Below are 20114 nucleotides of genomic sequence, written 5' to 3'. Positions count from 1 at the left end.
GGAAGACTGGGAAGAACCTATGGTTTTGTGCACTTCTGGCAAGCAGTCTACTCATGAAATCCTAGCCTGGAGAAATACTTTTTTATTTAAGTCCCTGAACTTTGAATAGAGTTATGTGCCAAACTTTAAAAGTAAACATGTTCCATTCTGAACTATAAATAATGCTTTTTGTCAATGTTCACTTAACAAGAACTTGTCAAATAATATAGGCCAGCATGGATAATAGTCTTACTGTCTCCTCCAAACTAAACATATGTTCTCCTTGAATACTAGGAATATTAGAACAAATTTTTACAGTAAAGTTTATTTGTGGTAAGAATTCCTTCCCTGTTTTACATGGACACACACACAATTTATATATAAACCTTAACACTTAAATATTTGTAATTGCCTTTGATTTACCAGTTTTGTTGCATTTGCCAGTGCCCAATATATATCTGGCATCTGCGCTGGCATCTGTCTCGTGCCTAGATTCTTCTCCTCCCTCCTCTCTTTCCCTGGAAATCCCACATATCCTCTCCTCTCTAGCTACTGGCCTTTCATCTCTTTATTAAACTGATCGAAAGGCACCTTGGCAAATAGACATCTTCACAGTGTACAAAAAGATTATCCCACAATAGGTAGTTTCTCGATATTCTTATTGTTACTTTTATGCATCACTGATAAAAGTAAAATATTTTCAAGGCTCAGCTTATCTTTGAATCTCTTCCCTAAAGAGGCAAACACTCTCACCAAATAAAATAACATCAATAGGAGGCCTGCTGTTTTCTGAAAGAGGTGGTGGGGAAGTGGATCAGAGGAAAGGGGATGTGGAGGAGAACCGGGAGGAGTGCAGGGAAAGGAAGCTGTGGTCAGAATGTGTTGTATAAAAGAAGAATAAGTTTCAAAAGGTGAGAATGTGCTTTGTGAACGTCAAAAAATCTTCAGTGTGTAAAAGGACTATTGCTACCCTCAGCGTGGTGCATCCTCAAGGTGGAGACTTGAAAGATCCACTGGAAGCTTTGACTACTAATTCCTCTCAGGAATTTGAACTTGGCTGATGGTCAATGATCTCGCAATCTCTTGAAAGAGTTAGAACCATCTCTGTTCTGGCACCCGTACTGCGCACTGTCATGTTACAGCTATCTTTTGTTATTGATTAGGTGTTCCAGATCCTCCAGGAAACCTTCTCTTGTCAGAAAGACAGAACAGGAGTGTCCGGCTGTCCTGGGAAGCTGGAGATGACCACAACAGCAATATCAGTGGTAGGAAGCTTGAAATGACCTTCATCTTTACCCAGCTGTGGCAATGCATATCATAGACATTTCAATTACCATTACCTTTTAAAAATAGATTTGTGTATTAGTGTGTGTGTGTGTTCATCTTCTTATATATCTGTGTACCTGTGAAAGTCAGAAGAGGACATTGAATTGGAACCCTCTCATACTGTCCTACCCTCCCGTCTATTGTCCTTCTTCTATTAGAACATTTTTTGTTTTTTTTTACTATCTAGCTTAGAAACTTTAATTCTACTTTCATGTCACATATATGTACATGCTTTTAGGTGTTTATATAAGACCCCAAAACCACAAATGAAAATGGACAGATAATTTTATCTTCTTGAGATTAACTTAATTACTTCGTATGATTTTCTCCACGCTTACTCATTTTTCTGTAAATGATGTGACCTTTTTCTTCAACTTGTTTGTTGTTGTGTTTTTTGGCATATGTAAACTCCTGTGTGTGCAGGCGTACATGCATGCATGTGTACACTTGTCTGTGTATGTGCGTGTATGTAGGTCAGAGTTCAACCTTGAGTGTTGTTCCTTCAGCACTGGCTACCTTTTGGCTTGTTTGATTGTTTTGAGACAGGATCTCTCATTGGCCCATGACTTACCAAGCAAACTAGCTTAGGGCCTAAAAATAGTAGTGATTCTCTCGTTTCCACCTTTCCCTTACTGAATAGGGAGACACAAAACCAGGTTTGTGATTGTGTGTGTGTGTTCTGAGAAATGAACACAGGGCTTTAAGCTTTCAAGAAAAAAAAAGACTTTACTTCTCTGTCAGTCTCAAAATCATTTTTCTTTTTTAAGCTCTTAATGTTGCCAAGACATCTTCATAGACCATCAACAAATTCAGTATGTTTTAATGGTTTGTCCACATTCTTACCTCAGAGTACATTATAGAATTTGAAGGGAACAGAGAGGAACCTGGGAAGTGGCAGGAGCTAACTCGAGTCCAAGGAGAAGAAACAGAGGCTGTATTATCTTTGGCTCCATATGTAAGATATCAGTTCAGGGTCACAGCTGTGAATGAAGTGGGGAGAAGTCACCCCAGCCAGCCATCAGACCATCATGAAACTCCACCAGCAGGTATGGAGGGCCCCTTTGTGTAACAGAACATTTTATACTGACAGACAACAACCACAATAAAAAACAAAACAAAAAATCTTTTACATTGGCCAAATCTATGGTTTTGAACACATTTTTATCAAAAGATCAAGTATGTGATGTAGGACTTTAGATTCCTCCAAATAATTTGAAAAGTTGTATAAAACAGCAATGTAGAATATTAGAAGTGATTCTTTTAATTTTTAGAGTTGTCTAATTGTTTGATAGTAAACAGAAGATTATTACTCTGAATAGTTTTTGATAATATTTAATTTCTGAATAGCTAAATATCATGTTTGAAGTAGATTTTATCATGTAAATTCTAAATGGAATTTCAGTGTATAAAGGAAGCCATGGATTCAGTTTCCGAAGAGAAGCTTTTAGCTCATACGCAATCTTTTAATATTTTAAAACTGTGCACTAGTGTTATGTCTTATGCATTTAGCCTTTTTGTATTTCAATGTTTATCTAAATCATCAGTATAATTTTGTAAGTAACCAGCAGAGACAGTGCAAGCAATTTATACTACAGAATTAGCATCAGGCAGTATCATTGCCATAAAATGGTGTTTGCTTTTTCTGGAGTAAAGTAAGCATACTGGGTTACAATCTACCTTCTGACAAGGAAAAAGCAAAGTGAATTAATCCTGAATCTGGTGCTTGCATGATTTTAGTTTGCATGGGACTCTGCTAAAATTCTTGTTAGGGTGTTTCTAATAAAATGCCTCAGCCTGAATGTATTTTATTTCATGAAAGTTTCTTGTTAATGTTGATACATGGATTTCAATTTCACTATACTAGAGGCATATGTTCACAACATCCACATCTCTCAATAATTCTGACAGAAAAGTGCAGTTTGAAAATGAAAACATGTATATTAAAGCAGTCTTAGAATTTTAATTAGCAGGCTTAAATTTAATATATATGTAATAAATCATGTACTGTCCATAGAATAGCAATTATAGAACACCGAGAATTGCTGTTTTATTCCTTTTAGTAAAATGTATTGTCTTCTCAGAAATTTGATTTACTAAAATTAATAAATATAAAATGTTTGATTATTTGGATTTTGAGGGGTTAGGTATGATGTTTAATCAACTGGTTACTATACAATGTAAAAATATTTTTAATGTTTGTCATTTCTCAGCTCCAGATAAGAATCCACAGAACATCAGGGTTCAAGCATCCCAACCCAAGGAGATGATTATAAAATGGGAGGTGTGTATTCCCTATAATGTTAATGTGCTTTCTCTTGATTATTTATTCATTTTAAGTAGGTTTGCTAACTATAATGACATAACAGGATTTTTTAAGAACAACACAATAATTGGAGAATAAAAAATTAAATTTTGATTTTTTTATCAATGCTTTAAGATTACAGTGATTAGAATTAGCTATAAAATAGATATGCAATTCACTGGTAAAGTGCTTGCCTAGAAAGAATGAGACCTTGGACTTAAATCAAGAACTAAAAAACCAAACAAAAGGAATTAGTATAAAATGGGGATTAATTCTGGAAAAGGATTTAATGATAGATAAAGAAATTGATCTAGATGATATCTGTTAGGGGAAACTTCAAATTTCTAGTACTTTGAAGTATTTTAGATATTTTACAATTAAACTATAGTAAAAACCTCCCACCATATGGTCTAATAAATATTACACAAATATCCACAAATATCCTCCCAAAAGAAGAGCCATAGGTCTTATAGGCATTAACTCAGATTCTGAATACAGCCTCATCTTTCTCTGCTTTAGACACAGACACTGAGGGCCTTCCAAAGTTCCCACACTAAAACTATTAGAAATGTATTTAGGAAATGTTGCTAAATCAAATCACTCTTTGACTTTGGCAAAGCAATTTATATCTGCTGAGATAACTTTCATGACAGTACTATTTCATTATGTAATTCACAAGTTTATTCTGGAACATCACAAGTCATGTTGTAGATGTATCAACTGGGCCTGGGTACTCCACAGACACTTATTCTCTGTGCTTTGGTTGATTGTCATTGACTATCATTGCAAAGAGAAGTTTCTTTGATGAAGGGTGAGAGCTACACGTATCTGTGAGTATATGGATAGGTATTAGGGATGCAGTTAGGAATTATGCTTAGGTAGTAAATTGGTGCTAGTAAGTTCTCCACTAAAACCCTTGACATCACAACTCCAAGAGGTTGGCTAGATTTCCAGTACCAGAGATGATTTCTCTCTTAGGATCCACCTATAGACACACAACTACAGGCAACTAAGGGATGTTGTGTGTAAGAAACAGTCTTCCCATGGATTAAAAATCCCTAAGCGATTATTTAATACTTAATGTTCAGCCCTAAAATATATACATACAAGTAAAACTAAACAGATCGATCAGGTTGTATTTATATATTTAGGTGTGTGTGTGTATGTGTGTGTGCGTGTGTGTATGTGTGTGTGTAGCAATAGTAAATAAAGAAAAATAAACTACAATGTTGAGAGGGAGCAAGGCAGGAGTCCCTAGGAGAAGTGGGAGAGAAGAAAGGGAAAATGATATCATTCTATTTTACTTAAAAATTTATAATATCAAAGTGTGGATTTAAGTCATCTAAAAGGATTTTTTTTTAAAAGTAGCTGTTGCTTGATAGTTTCTGTACATTGTCCCTAAGCATATTTAAATGAATTTTAAAATTTGTTTCAATAACATAACTAACTTCAAAGAAAATGGGTAAATAACACCTAAACAGCAAACAAGTGAATAATTTGCCCAGTAAGCTGAACTAGGGAAGTAGGAAGTTCTTCAACAACTAACTTAAATGGGCATAGCCAGGGTATTCAACTCCCAAGTGCTAAAGGTTTTATTATATGAATTGAAAGTTTCACTTACACTTAAAATGAAAATAAGGAAAATTAAATGGAAAATGAAGGGAACATCATGGAAAACATGGTTTAGAAACTGTGTTGCATTCTCAGAAGTTGGCAGAAGAGTGCATTTTAACTATTCTTATCACACAAATACACATATTTATGGCACAGTGCAAATGTAGATGGTTTCAGCATTATTATAGTCTGCAATATAAACATATTCAAATTAACATGTGGTCTATGCTAAGTACACACAATTTCTGTCTTGATAACAAGAGCAGAAGCTTTACAGGCCCTTCAATGACTTTTGTCGATTCTTGTGTCCCTAACTTAATAGTATCTTTCTAGAGACCCCTTCGCTGTGGTCAGGGCTAGAAGACAAAGGGAAGGCTAGTGGTCTCTTTACCAGATTCATCTTTGCTGTTCTGAAACTGAACTTGCCTTAAGTTATTTGAGAATTACTGAAGTTTTATTGACTATTGTCTCAAAGCAAAATACAAAAGTCCTTCAGAAGCTCAGGGACCAAATTGGCAAAATAACTAAGCAAATGTTCTTAACACAGGGACAATTTATTTTATAATATGTCAGAGCACATTATTAAATTTATGTTTTTCTTTGGAGCAAAATATCAACAAATTTAATAATGTTAATCTTACATATTCATTGTCAATAAGGATTGAAAAAATATAATTCTTGATTGTAGTCTGGACCTTAAAGTTTGTACTAGAGACTAAAGAGTTGGCTTGGTGGTTAAGAACACATACTGTCTTATAGAGATTGAGTTTTTTTCCTGAGTACCCATGATCGATGCCCCACAACCTTCTGTAACCTCATCTCCAGGTGTTCCAATGCCTAGATTGGAGTTCACGGGCACCTCCACTCACTTACACATACCCCCACACAGACATACTGCATATAAGTAATTAAAAGTAAAAATAAATTCTCATACAGCACTCAGGAGACAGAGGCAGGCAGATCTCTGTGAGTTTGAGGTCAGTGCTGAGATTAAAGGTATTTGCTACCAGCTTAAGAGTCATTTGTATGTGTGTATGTGTGTGTATGTGTATGTGTGTGTATATGTGTGTGTGTGTCTCTCTCTGTCTGTCTTTATTTTTTTCTCTTAGTTAGTTTAAATAATTACTTTGGAATAAATATAAAACTAAAATGGTTTGTTGATAGAGCATTCTGGTTTTAGTGTGATCCCAACCGATGCTTCTAATAAGTACTTTAGCCAGTTGTATTGAATGAAGAGAAGAATAAATGGTACAAGAACATTTTATATAACATTTAATCACCCATATACACAAAATTACTCTTAATATAAATTAACTTCTAATCTAGGATGAAAATGCATTTAAGTGAATTTTTATATAAATTACTGAATCATTTAAATAAAGTACCCATTTGTAAAATTAAATTGGTGATTTAAACCAGATTATTTTTCCTTAAAGTTTTCCTTAATTAAAAATTAAAGTGGAAACAATCAATTTCTAATTTAAAAAAAAAAACAAAAACTCTTCCACAAAACCTTTGTATATGGCAAAATAAAGTGAGTGAAATAGCCATTTTCTGTCAGGGAGTGAGAAAGTATTCATTAAAAAGAGGAAGTACTGCTTCTGGGTCCTCTCTATAAACATGTCCATTTTCCAAAATTAAAGATAGTTTCCATATCCCTCTATTAATGGAAGCTGGAACAGAATCTTGTGGAGGAAAGTATTCTGCCTGAGGAGTCATGGCCCAAGAGTTCATGACCACATAGTTTCTGTTTCTTTGATAGAAAAAAAATATAGAATATAGCAGACGCTTGAGAAAAACTAAAACACTGTTTTCAATTTATTTTATATATGAAGATTTAGGTTTCACCATATGTGTATAACTCAGGCTCCTAAAGTGCCCCGTGTCTTTGAATGGTAGAAGACTTATGTGTAAGATTAAATGAATAAAACGACAAAAATGCTTCTGACTCCAAAGAGCACAGTTAAGATCTCTAATTTGTTTTTCAATTAGTCATACATTCTTTAAAATGAGTCACTGCCGCCTTTCGGTCAACATATCTACAAGTCCATAGAGTATGTCTTTCTGTTTTAGCCTTTGAAATCCATGGAGCAGAATGGGCCAGGACTAGAGTATAGAGTGAGCTGGAAGCCCCAGGGAGCGCCTGAGGAATGGGAAGAAGAAACAGTCACAAACCACACACTTCGTGTAATGACACCTACTGTCTATGCTCCTTATGATGTCCAAGTTCAAGCCATCAATCAGCTCGGCTCTGGACCTGAGCCTCAGCCAGTGACACTCTATTCAGGGGAAGACTGTAAGTGGTTCATCCTTAAATCTTAAACACGTCAAGAGAATTTTCAAGTTACCACATTTGTGTCAGCATTTTCAAGTACCTATTGCTTGCAAAGACAACATACCATAATGGGAGCCGCTTGTTCATCCCCAGCTGCCCAAACTCGAAATAACCACACAGAAACTATATTATTTGCAAACTGTTTGGCCAATACCTTAAGCATATTTTTAACTTGCTCTTATATACTAAACTAACCCATTTCCATTAATCTGTATATCACCACGTGGCTACGTGGCTGTGTCTTACCGGGTAACATTCGGTCCAGCATCTGTCTCTGGCGGGGCTACATGGCTGCTTCCTGAATCTGCCTTCTCTCTCTCTCTCTCTCTCTCTCTCTCTCTATATATATATATATATATATATATATATATATATATATACACACACACACACACACACACACACACACACAACATACTACCTGTGAAAGAAAAAAAGAAATACTTGCATGCATCAAAGTTTGGGTTGATTTTGAAGAGAGTTAGTTGATTAAGGTAATGTTAAAGAAATACATAGCTTGTTGATAGAGTTTTGACTCAGCATGAACGAAGCTCTGTGTTTGAAGCCCTGGTATGATGAAACTCAGTTGTGATGGCAAATGCCTTTCATTCCAGTACTTAGAACGTAAAGAATGAAGGATTAGATGTTCATCCTTGGCTACATGACACACTGGAAGCCAGTCTTGGCAACATGAGACACAGTATCAAAAGAATAATAAAGTTCTAAAAACAATGACAAAAACCAAACCATAACAACAAAATAAGTATTTTGGAAGTTTCAGCCTTATTCAAGAACCTGTTAAAGTTCTTTATATTTTGAAAATTAAAGAACTGGAAGCATCACAAGCCACAAGCCTCTGTGAAGGAACATAATGATTACAAGGTTCCCAAGGTTTCCTTAGATTAACCCTTTCTTGCTGAGGACGTCTTAGCAACAGCCCGCTACAATTCTCTGGGCCTCCTTTGTGTGCCTGGAGTCTGCCAAACACAGATGAGATACACACCCAGATTTGAGTATGAAATTTTAACTATATGAATAATTCTAAAGTAGCTGTCTCAAAGTTATATTCTTAAATATTAATAGCATAATAACTGCTACAACTATACTTCCAGAAAAAGAAAAGACTGCACTGGGCAACTTTCCATATGAGGAGATATTCTCATTTTCTTCTAGTTTCTGGAGTCGTGTTTTGAATGACGAAGGAAAGGTCAAGAATGATAATAATCTCTTATCCTACCAATCTTCATACTATTGTACTCAAATAAAAAGACACAAAGAACACAATTAATGATCAATTTGTCTTGCTGGCTCCTTTGTAGTAGTCTTGGTTCTAAAGAACACAATGACAGTGCTGGTCTCATGACAATATACTACAGTGCATATGAGTTGATCCAGGTAGAACTTCTAAATACCTGAAGCATGTACATACTCAATTCATGTTGATTGTTATCTTTATTTTGCTGAGATAAACACCATGTACAAAATCAACCTGACTAGAAAAGGGTTTATTTAGGCTTATAACTCTTAGGCCAATGCTCCATCACTGAAGGAAGTCAAAGAATTCAAGACAAGAGCCTGGAGGCAGGAACAGATATAGGAGAGGCCATGGAGAAATGCTATCTGATTTCCTTAGTCAGAATAATTATACAACTCAGGACCACAAGCATGGGGGAGCTAGCACTCACAGCGGGCCAGGCCTTCACAGGTCAGCCAATGAATCAATAAATTGCCTCACAGACTTGCTTAAAGGCAATATAATGGAGAAATTTTCTCAGTTTGAAGCTGCTTGTTCACTGATGACCCTGGCCTAAGTTGACAAGATAAAGAAACAACCCAGAATCTGGCCAAGACAACTGTTTTTTTAATGTCAAACTAATTCTTAAAAATAATTTCTTCATGTTACTGGGGCTTATTTTTCTTCTTATTCAGAGAACATGCCAGTGGACATAGCTTTAAATTTCCATTTGCATTTTCTCTCATTACTGCCATCATTTCTCAGTAGGATAGATAGAGTAACTCCTATGGGCTCAGGAAGTCCTCTGTACCAAGAGACTGCTGGTATTGTTTGAAACCAATAGCACATATGTGCATTCTCCAGGCTAAATGTTATGAAGATCACTTTTGGAAGGAGATTTTATGAATTGTGTGTAAGGCATTGGATGCTAATCAGTTTTAATGTTTACAGATCCTAGTACAGCTCCTGTGATCCATGGCGTTGATGTTATGAATAGCACATTAGTTAAAGTGACCTGGTCATCAATTCCAAAGGAAACAGTACACGGGCTTCTGAGAGGATACCAGGTTGGTATCAGGTTGATATTTTTAAGTAATTTTTCATTTCATTTTCACTTCCTAAATGATAATGTTGAATTTGTTTCTTTCCTGAGATTTTTAACTGATTTGAAGAGGGCAACTGAGTATCTTTTACTATGGCTGTTATGTTAAAGCATTTGCATCTTCTTTGCAGATAAATTGGTGGAAAACCAAAAGTCTGCTGGATGGAAGGACACATCCCAAAGAAGTGAACATCCTAAGATTCTCAGGACAGCGAAACTCTGGAATGGTTCCATCCCTAGATGCTTTTAGTGAATATCACTTAACAGTCTTAGCTTACAATTCCAAAGGAGCTGGTCCAGAGAGCGAGCCCTATATATTTCAGACCCCAGAAGGAGGTGAGAATATCAAAAGAGCCATCTAGGCAAATTACCCAATGTCTCTGCTAAACATTCACTTCATTATTGATAGTTAACGAGAAGCTCAGAGGACTTCATATCTTGGTTTCTATAAATGTGTTATCAAGGGGATTTTTTTTGTTTGTTTTTCTAGAAATTCATTAGTTTATGAATGCCCATTTATGATCTTGTGTTTTCTAGTACCTGAACAGCCAAGTTTTCTCAAGGTCATCAAAGTTGATAGAGACACTGCCACTTTATCCTGGGGACTTCCTAAGACACTAAATGGAAATTTAACTGGTTACCTTTTGCAATACCAGATAAGTAAGTACAGAATTGAATTAGATTTAATCTACGGAAGATTCAGTTTTTGTTTAAGGAATTGGGTTGCCACACAATGAGCAGTATTCCCTACAGTGTAAGGAACAGTAAAATAAAGGTAAGCTACAACCTCTGTGTGTTTCAATAAGAAACCTTTGTTTTATTGGAGCATGGTTATGGTCACCAATTTACATATCACCTATAGCCATTTTCTCACAAGAATAGCAACTGTGAATTAGGGCAACAGAGTTTGCATTTTCTCATAGTATTAACTATTCACATTTTATATTTACAAAAGGTCTGTGGACTTCTGTTTTGTAATTAAAACAGTGATTACTAAGGAAAGTGTATGTACCATCTATTTGTGAGTAGCTTTGAGAATTATGAAACATGCCAGGGGGCAGAGTTAGTGAATAATGTAATGGAGATTCAAAGTATATTCATAGCATCATAATAAGACTGACTCTTCCAAGGAAATTGAATGATTCCATTCTCAAGCTTAAATATATTTATCTGGGTAGAACCCCCTATTGATAGCTTGCTAGTCAGGCAGGCCATGATGAGAGACTCAGAAAAATCTCTGCATACGTCTGTGACACTAGATTGAAAACAGTTAAACTTGTTTAGAACTTTTTAAAGTCATAACATCTCCTACCTGAAACAGTCATCGAATATAGACATGATTTCAGACTGAAAAGTGGAACTTTAGTCATATCTCAATGATAACACTTAACATCCATGAGTTGTTAAGTAGCCCACACACTGAACTCTAAGCCATTCCACCTACCGTATTCACAGAAACCAACCTAATTGTGGCCCTGGTGGATTACTCTGCTGTCTCTTGAGTTTTCACATCCGGGTCACATATGAGCTTTAGGTCCCATTGATTGCTCCTGTGCACTGCACACCCGTTTAATTAAATATGGATGAAATCCAAGAGAAGTTGTGGTTTTTACCACTAGTTTGCTTTGTAGTAAGTGCTTCTCTGTGCTGTTCCATGCAACCTTTGCAGAGCATGCTGTAGTGTACATCAGTCCTCTTTTATGGATGAAGGAATCAACACACATAGTCCACTGGTATTTGAAGGTCATACCACAATGTTAAGTGCTGGATTAGGATGAATACTCAAGTCTGTCATTGTCTAAATTTTGAGTTCATAAGCCACACTCTTGCAAAGACCAATTTTTAAGACTGGACAGAACTGATATATTTCAAGAGTTTTAAATTTTTATTTTGTCCTATCTTTAAATTTGATTAAATTCAAACCTTTTGTATGATCTGTCTGTAAGATTTAAATTTGATTTAAAAACTATTGCTCATAACACAGTAGTTGAAATATTAGTAATTATAATAGTCATTGTACTTCTTAAAATTCACTAATATTAAATTATTTATTTAATTATTAATAATAAATGCAGGGTATATTTATATTTCCCTTGTTCTTCTCTGGCCTAATTAATTGCCATTTGTATATTCCAGAGTGACATATACTTTCCCTCATTCTTGCATTGATTTTAGTAATTATTTTACTTGACCTTGTAGTGTTTAATGGTGATAAAGTGACTAATATCTTTCCAGCTTTACAATGATTAGAATACTGCTTGGTTTCTTGATGTAACTGCATTATATAAAACAAGGAAGGCATTTTATGTAAATAAAACATTCTCTTTGTATGAGTGCAGAGAGGATTTTTCGTAGTCTTTTTCTTACCATTGGTGTCTTCAGACCTTAAACATATCCCTACATAATTTCGCCTGTTTTGCATTTAGCATAGTGTTCAGGGCACAGTAGATATTTAAAAACACTTAATTCATTTATCAGTTCAGTGGACCATTGATTCTCTCTATGCTGAGTTGAGAGAGCTCCCAACTTCCAATAAGTTAACTGCAAGGTTTGGATTTGTGAGGGCACAAATATGATGCACTTTCAGTACACTGCACACTTTATTTTTTTAATTTGCTTTTATTATCTCGCCAGTTCAGACATGTTTATAATGAAATTTAATCCCTCTCATTCCTTATTATCCCGTTATACCCTTCCCTCTCCCACTGAATTCCTACTTCCCAAAATATCCCCTTCCTGCTCCAATGTCTTTTTACATGTATGATCTACTGTATTTAATTAGAGTTGCTTGCATGAGCATGACAGGAGGTTATTTATGGAGAAAGGGCAACTTATCTGTGATTTCTCCATTGAACTAAGTGACACCCCTTCTCCAGTCACCACTGATTGTCAATATCCCCTCAGGGTAAAGTGGGATGCTCTTCCCTGCCAAGATATTGAGGGACACACCCTTGAGCTGGTAGTTCCAGTGAGTTCATCTTTTCAAAGCATAGTATTTTAGCACAGCCAGTGAAGTATACCTCTGAAAAAAAGTTGATTACCCCATTATATTATCATTATTGCACCAATGGGTATATCTCAGCTGATAGATCAGAGTTATAGTTTGCAGGGTTCACAACTTGGTAAAAATGCTGATGAATTCTCTGCAGGCATCTGGTGTAGTCTTTTAATAGTTGCTGTAATAATAATAATTGTCTTTACCTGGAAAGAGCTAATAGTAATGAATAATGATGGAAACTTTTTCAGTAAATAGGAACTAAAGGACAAGTCACTGTAACTTCCATTGTGTAGAACTTTGAAGCACTAATTTTTATGCTTATTTCTTCAGTAAACGACACCTACGAGATTGGAGAATTAAATGAAATCAATGTTACTACTCCATCAAAATCTAGCTGGCGTCTCTCAAACCTCAATGCAACAACCAAATACAAGTTCTATTTGAAGGCATGCACCTCAAAAGGCTGTGGGAAGCCAATAAGTGAGGAAAGTGCCACACTGGGAGAAGGGAGTAAGTACATGATGCTTTTGCATGCCGTGTTTTCATGCAACTGCACTAAAGTGCAGGTACCCAGTCTCTGTACCAAAATCTAGCTGACCCTCTATGCACCACCAACACAAATACAGAATTTACTGATGTGTTTATAAGGCTCACATTTGTTCATTGGTTTCTGAACAACTACTAATCATAACTTAATTTATATAAGGTCAGAAACATACTTCTAATTAAGTAAAATAAGTGAACATAGGCTCATAAAATTTCTCACAAGGTTAGGAAAAGGATATTCTTCTTTGGAGAATATTTCTTTCTAAATATTGTCTTTTACTTTGGTAGATATTTAATAGAAAAAGAATCTAATATATACCACTTTTATTACTTGACTCATAGTATATTAATTTATATATCAAGTTTGATTTTATTGTCTGGTAGTTCAAGCTAAGTAAGAGTTGAAAATGACTTATCAGTCTTTGATCTTACATGTAGCACAGTTATAATTAAATTACATTTCTATCTCTCCCTTAGGTTATAACAGTATCCCTTAAAATTTTTTTCTCTAAGAAAATTTTAGGATCTTCCCTGCCCATTTATATATAATATCCTTAATACATCAAGATTGAAAAAGGTTAAGTAGTAAAGTAAAATGAATTCAGGAACTGATGTTCATATCAACAAGTTAAGAAAGGCGGACTCATATGGGGTTCAGAGTGCTCAGGCATAGGAGGGCTCAAGGGGGAGAGAAAGGAGTTGATGAAAGCAGACAATAAGGGAAACAAAATCATTTATTCACAAATAGTTTACAGCAAATGTACTTCTATTCTGAGTGGTTTTCTGAACTGTACATTAGGAACACGGTGAAATCGATGGGAGAAATGCAGGGAATAGGAGAGTAGTGAGGAAGAAAACCAAATTGTGCAACATTTACTATGACACAATTGTGATTCCCTTAAGTGTGTGTATCACAACCATTCACTGTATTCCTGCTAAGCCCTGTTGCACTCTGAACTTTACTACAGGGTTCTTCCTGTAACTGTTTCCGTCTTTGGGTCTGTGTTTTCTCCTCTACACTTTATTTGCTTTTTGAGAAAGAGTGTTTTCCAATAGCATCTCTCCAAAACCCATGAGTTCTGGACAAATCAAACACTGGGTGAAATGACGAACTCATTAATCTAGGAAAAATGCTAGACTTCGAGATAATGACAACAGCTCCAGTTACTAAAGAAGACTATATCTCAAGGTTACAAACTGGCATCAAATGTTCAATTCACAGCAGTCCGAAGAATAGATAGTGATCTAAGTACTCCGTTTCCATATTGTTCATACAAGGTATCAAACCACAGAGACAGTTGCTATATTGATAGAAGTGACAACTTAAAAATCAGGAGAAATGTTAGTCCCATTCTTGACAATAAGGAGCATGAAAAAATCCAAAGGATTGCCTGAGTCTTGCTCCACATTCTTCTGCATATATTGGGAAACTGGGCTTTTTTGCATTCATGCTTAACAAACTTTCCTGGAGAGTAAATATGTTCCTAGGTGGTTTCATAACTGATGTCTCATTTTGCTAATGTGCTTTAGTGTGTAAAGGAAGATTGCTTCATTATCCCGTGTTGGTTATTAAAAACTGCGCTACTAAGGTGTTTGTGTTCTTTTCCAGGCATCTGAATTTTCAGTATTCCAGCTACTGCCCTTTCCTCTTTTGACACTGCTTTCTCTTCTATAGTCATATATTGCCATGTAGTAAATTATAGTAGCATTTCCATGAACTTCAACATAATCTTTGAATATTATACAGTTCTACAGAGGAGACATATCTCAGCTTCCCTGAGAACTCTTAAACTGATAACAGTTAAAGTTAGAATCTATTGCTCCAGATATTTCTACTCCCTCCTTGGACGGGGGAACGCAAGTTAAGATTCTGGTATTGAAAGCAAGCTGTTTCCTTGTTCTCTCTCCAGTTTAAGGGTGTCTCTCTAATGAAAGAGGGGAAAAGCATGGACTTAGAATATGCTTTTGTGTCCTTATAGGTTTGAATAAATCACTTTGCATTTCTGTTTTCCAAAAGCTTGCACTAAATGATATACTAATATTTCTGATTTTTAAAGTAAGAATTCATTCCATTCTGTTGCAGTAATCCATTCTAAAAGCTCAGCTCCTCTGTGTAACTGGCTTTATTTCTGTCACGGCACCATTTTCAGTGAATTCCTTTATTCTTTATTCAGTAGTCATATAATCAAGTTTAGTCTGTGATGAAAAGTTACAACCAGGTGCTTTTGTGTCCTATGCCCACTTAACAAAGAGTCTCGTCATCCATCCTCCATTATATTCTCACCAGGGATCTGAATTCATCTCATGTGTAAATTGTTGGCACTTGTCAATTGACATTTTCTATGCTGAGTTGATTCCTAGAAAAATATGAATTTAATGACAAAAGTATTTTATATGTTTAATTGCAAGATCAGAAATTAATGCATATTAATTAAACTGGACTCATTTTCATCTGTTTCTCTGAGGTTAAATGATTAACTTATTGACATGTTATTGAAAGTTTCTCTTGGAAAATTATTTATTTTTTCATACATGTACTAAATCTCAGTGAAACCATTTCATTTAAATGTACCTATAAACCTGCACTTAATCTAGCTGAAGACTCTAATTCAAAACATACTTTCTACGTGAATGCGTTGTGATGCCATCTTACCAGAGCATATTGAGATCATGGCAACACTATGCTTATGCATTGAATAAAAACACAGTTAAAGTCTTAATTCTATTTGTAATAATATGAAAATACGATATATTCATCTTTTCACTGGCTGTGAAAATTCAACTAATATGAAAATACCATAAAATTCAAAGGATTTTTTTTTTGAGTCTGTGTTTGGTTTTGAGCCATTCCCATGAAGGCAGATTTATAGTACCATTTCATCAGCAAATGGCCATAAATGGATTTCATTGCATTTATTTATTTACAACATTTTAAGAGAAAAATCTTGAAATGTTAGTTTCTGAGTCCACTCATGATTCAAGAACCATTAAAGATAAAAACACCAAAATGATTTTTTTCATCTCGAAAAATGATATATATTTTTTTTACATTTCTCTCCTGCTTTCCAGCGATTGAAATCATATGACTTAACTGTGTACCTTTCTTAGGTAAAGGTATCAGGAAGATAACAGAAGGAGTAAATCTTACCCAAAAGATTCACCCTGTAGAGGTACTTGTGCCGGGAGCGGAACATATTGTTCACCTCATGACTAAGAACTGGGGTGATAACGATAGCATTTTTCAAGATGTAATTGAGACAAGAGGGAGAGGTGAGAAATGAGACTGTGTGGGCTATCGTCTTAGACAATTCACTATGTCCTGTGGATTAATTTTACATCTATATTATATTAGAAAGTATAGAGTGCACTAAATATAAAGGTCATAATTTCAATTTGTATTGGCATACAGAGTATTTCAAAAAGGAAATTATATCACAATAATCCCATGTTTCCCTTACTGGGTTTGCTACAGTAGTCGCCTGAATGTATATGATGCTAATTAACACCTGCCAATAACAGAAACTAAAGAAAATCGGAAGCAAACCAGAGCTCACAAAGGTGTCATGGTGATCTGCTTGTAATCCAGGCAGCTTGTGCTATGGCTTGCTTGCTGCTGCTTCTGCATTTAACTTCACTATCCTTTCTGATTCTCATCTTCAGAGCTAAATGCAACCCCTACAGAGCATCTTCCTTAAGAAGGAAGGAATGATTTCCTAGTGTCTCCCAACAAAATACGTTCAGATTACTTCATTTCCTTTGAGATCAAAGGAAAGATTATTTATTATTTTTAAAGTGATATCTGATTGTGCCCCAATGTTACATAATATCAAGGACTGATTCTAGAGGTAGGTCAACCTTGTACCTTCTCTCTATACAACAGAATATGCTGGCTTATATGATGACATCTCCACTCAAGGCTGGTTTATTGGACTGATGTGTGCAATCGCTCTTCTCACACTGATACTATTAACTATTTGCTTTGTGAAGAGGAACAAGGGTGGAAAGTATTCAGGTAAAACCATGGCTTAACATGATTTTCAACTTTGAATAGCATATACTGTGAATCTATCTATGGGAACTGTTTTATAAAAATTATGTGGATAAAGTTTATAGTGTTTTAGCTTTGAAATATACTAACGGGGAATATTTTGATTAAACAACCAAAGGAGATATGCATAGTATATAATGCTAGCTTTTAGCAGCTGTTTGAGTTGATTGGCCTAGAATTCACTAGGTAGACTAGGGTGGCTTTGAACTTATAGAGATCTATGTGTGACTCTGCCTTCTAACTGCTAAGATAAAGGTCTGTGCCACTATGCCTGATTTAGTATTTAATAGAGACTGTATGGGCTAGGGTGATAGTTCAGTGGTTTAAAGCACTTACTTGACATTTTGAGTTCTGTTCCAGGCAACCATATTGAACAGTTCACAGTAGCTTGTAATTCCAGCTTCAGGGAGTCTCACGCCTCTGGTCTTTTCAAGCACCTGCACGTACACAAACACACACATACACATAAATCAAGTGAAATTAATCTTTTTAACAAAATATTTTTATTTATTATTTGGGAATTTCACCTCATGCACTCCTAGATCATAGCCACTTCTTAGTCCTCCCATGACTGCTCCCTGACCCTTAGGACTTCCCCCAACAACAAAAGGGAAGCTCAGTTTTTATTGCCCATATGCTCACTGAAGCATGGTTGAACGCCCAGTGGCCCATCATGTAAAGAAAGCTGAGACCTTCCCCATCCACACCCCAGCCAGAAGCCATCAGCTGTGGAGAGCTATACCTCAGCATCCTTATCACTATTTTCTTTTGCGGTGATATCAATAGCTTCATGCTCATGGTTGTGGAAGAGGGACATAGAAGGCTTCTGTGACAACACCGTTCCACACCCCAGCTCCTAAGATGAAATGAAACTTCAAGATAAAAACATTAAACTAGGTTCTTAAGGATCATAATGCTTATAAACTTATGTTTTCTGTTCATAGATATATCAGACACCGAGAAGGTATATTATTAAGTCACACATATACTTTACTACCTTACAAAGGAGCTCATTTATTTATGGCATGACTTTACTTCTTTCTCTACACCTGGCTCTGGTGTTCTGTGTGGTTCTGGTAGAACTCCTCCACTCCCCCAGCTTTGTTCGAGATCACCATTGCATTGCAGAGGGTGCATTTCCTATTACTGTACTGGGTAACTTTTATTGAGTGTACTGCTTCTTGAAATATTAATAATATATTGGATAAAAATAAAATCATTCTAGTTGTTAACTTGTTTGTTTTTTATATAAATTATATTCAACTTGCTATTTTACATATACATTGTTGCTGGGTGTTTTTTTTTTGTCCTGTTCATTGTGCTTTTACAAAAGGAGAAAGATTAAATTCCTGCATCTCTTGGCTTACGGTATTCAGATCTATAAATTGTTCTTTATTGACTCCTGGTTCACCAAGCAAATGTTTACTGAGAATCTGTCATATACATAAAAGCATGAAGAACATAACATGCATTTTCCTAAAATAGCATGTCTAATTGGCACAGCTGTCCATTTCCATTTTTCTCTGAAATCTAGCTTGTATCAAATATGTTCACAATGACTAATGGATATTCCAGGTCATTCATTAGACACATTGAAGAGAGACAGCTTTTTAATTATCTTTTTGAAAGCAATGCTTATGAAATATGAACCTATATGTGTTCTCAAGCCCTCCCTCAATTCAGACCCTTTGAAAACAATAGCAACAACTTTTCGTATTGGAGGACAGCTAAGGGTATGCACTGGTGAATAGCATCTTAAAGGAAACGTGTTTGTGTTTTTAAAGGTCAGAGAATCAAGAACCAATCTCATGGCCCAGTGTTTTAAATGAAACTAAACTACTTTTAGTATGGAGGAGTCTGCACATTTCCCAGTGTGGCTATGTATGTGGAGTCCAGAGACTGACATCCATTATCTTGCTCAATCATCTCCACCTTATTTTTTTAACACAGGGTTTCTCATTAACTTGAAGCTTACAAATTTAGCTAGACGGACTTAGTCAGCAAGCCTCAGAAATCTTCCTGTACCCTCATCCCCATAATGCAGCTAAAGCTGGTTGCCATCAAGTATGCCATTTTCATGCAGGTGCTGAAATAAAACATGTCCTCAAACATGTTTGACAGACACTTTATATAAGCTAAATCATCCCTACAGTCTCTCATGTAATTATATATTTAGAAGGCTTTGGTAGCCCTGATTATTTTTGTTATTAAGGTAGTTTTGATTAAAATGTTGATAGAGAACACCATAATGATTTATTTTTTTTTGAGAGGGCATTAAACTGGTTTCATGACTTAGGTCATTAAGAGCCTATTAAATCTTCAAATAGTTTGGAGAAAAAATAAATTTTATGTTCATGGACACAATGATCTAAGCTTGATTCTCTTCGTAGGACAAGTTCCCATTTGATATGGGGGAATGACATGAAAGTCTACAAGGTGCTTAAGAGCAGAAAAATAAAACCCAGGAAATTATTTCTGTTTTCAGATTAAATAAAAAGCAACTGATACATTATACCGGTTGCTCAATAAGCTAATAATACTGGCATAAAAACTTGGGGCAATCAATGTGTTTTTATAACCTGCCTTTCAGCAGCCAAGCTGACAGGTCTTTCCAATAGTTTTGATGTTAA

The 20114-nt window shown here is 35.5% G+C and overlaps 1 protein-coding gene across 14 annotated transcripts in view; it reads left to right on the top strand.

Moving 5' to 3' along the window:
* Positions 1 to 20114, top strand: part of Chl1 (cell adhesion molecule L1 like) — a 207511-nt gene that overhangs the window by 177640 nt on the left and 9757 nt on the right. For 8 of the 14 annotated variants that reach the window (XM_075983320.1, XM_075983315.1, XM_075983323.1 and 5 more), the window contains 10 exons: positions 1143 to 1244; positions 2154 to 2351; positions 3516 to 3586; positions 7295 to 7517; positions 9742 to 9857; positions 10024 to 10228; positions 10430 to 10552; positions 13221 to 13400; positions 16545 to 16706; positions 17317 to 17448. In XM_075983320.1, coding sequence (XP_075839435.1) covers positions 1143 to 1244; positions 2154 to 2351; positions 3516 to 3586; positions 7295 to 7517; positions 9742 to 9857; positions 10024 to 10228; positions 10430 to 10552; positions 13221 to 13400; positions 16545 to 16706; positions 17317 to 17448 — 1512 coding nt within the window. The remainder of the gene's footprint in view (positions 1 to 1142; positions 1245 to 2153; positions 2352 to 3515; positions 3587 to 7294; positions 7518 to 9741; positions 9858 to 10023; positions 10229 to 10429; positions 10553 to 13220; positions 13401 to 16544; positions 16707 to 17316; positions 17449 to 20114) is intronic. The other 6 variants (XM_075983328.1, XM_075983325.1, XM_075983327.1 and 3 more) reach the window with 1 other exon arrangement.

Source organism: Microtus pennsylvanicus, chromosome 8, assembly GCF_037038515.1.
Source record: "Microtus pennsylvanicus isolate mMicPen1 chromosome 8, mMicPen1.hap1, whole genome shotgun sequence".
In the NCBI taxonomy this organism is placed as follows: domain Eukaryota; kingdom Metazoa; phylum Chordata; class Mammalia; order Rodentia; family Cricetidae; genus Microtus; species Microtus pennsylvanicus.
Note: the sequence above shows the minus strand (reverse complement) of the source record. Positions and strands in the feature narration are given on the sequence as shown.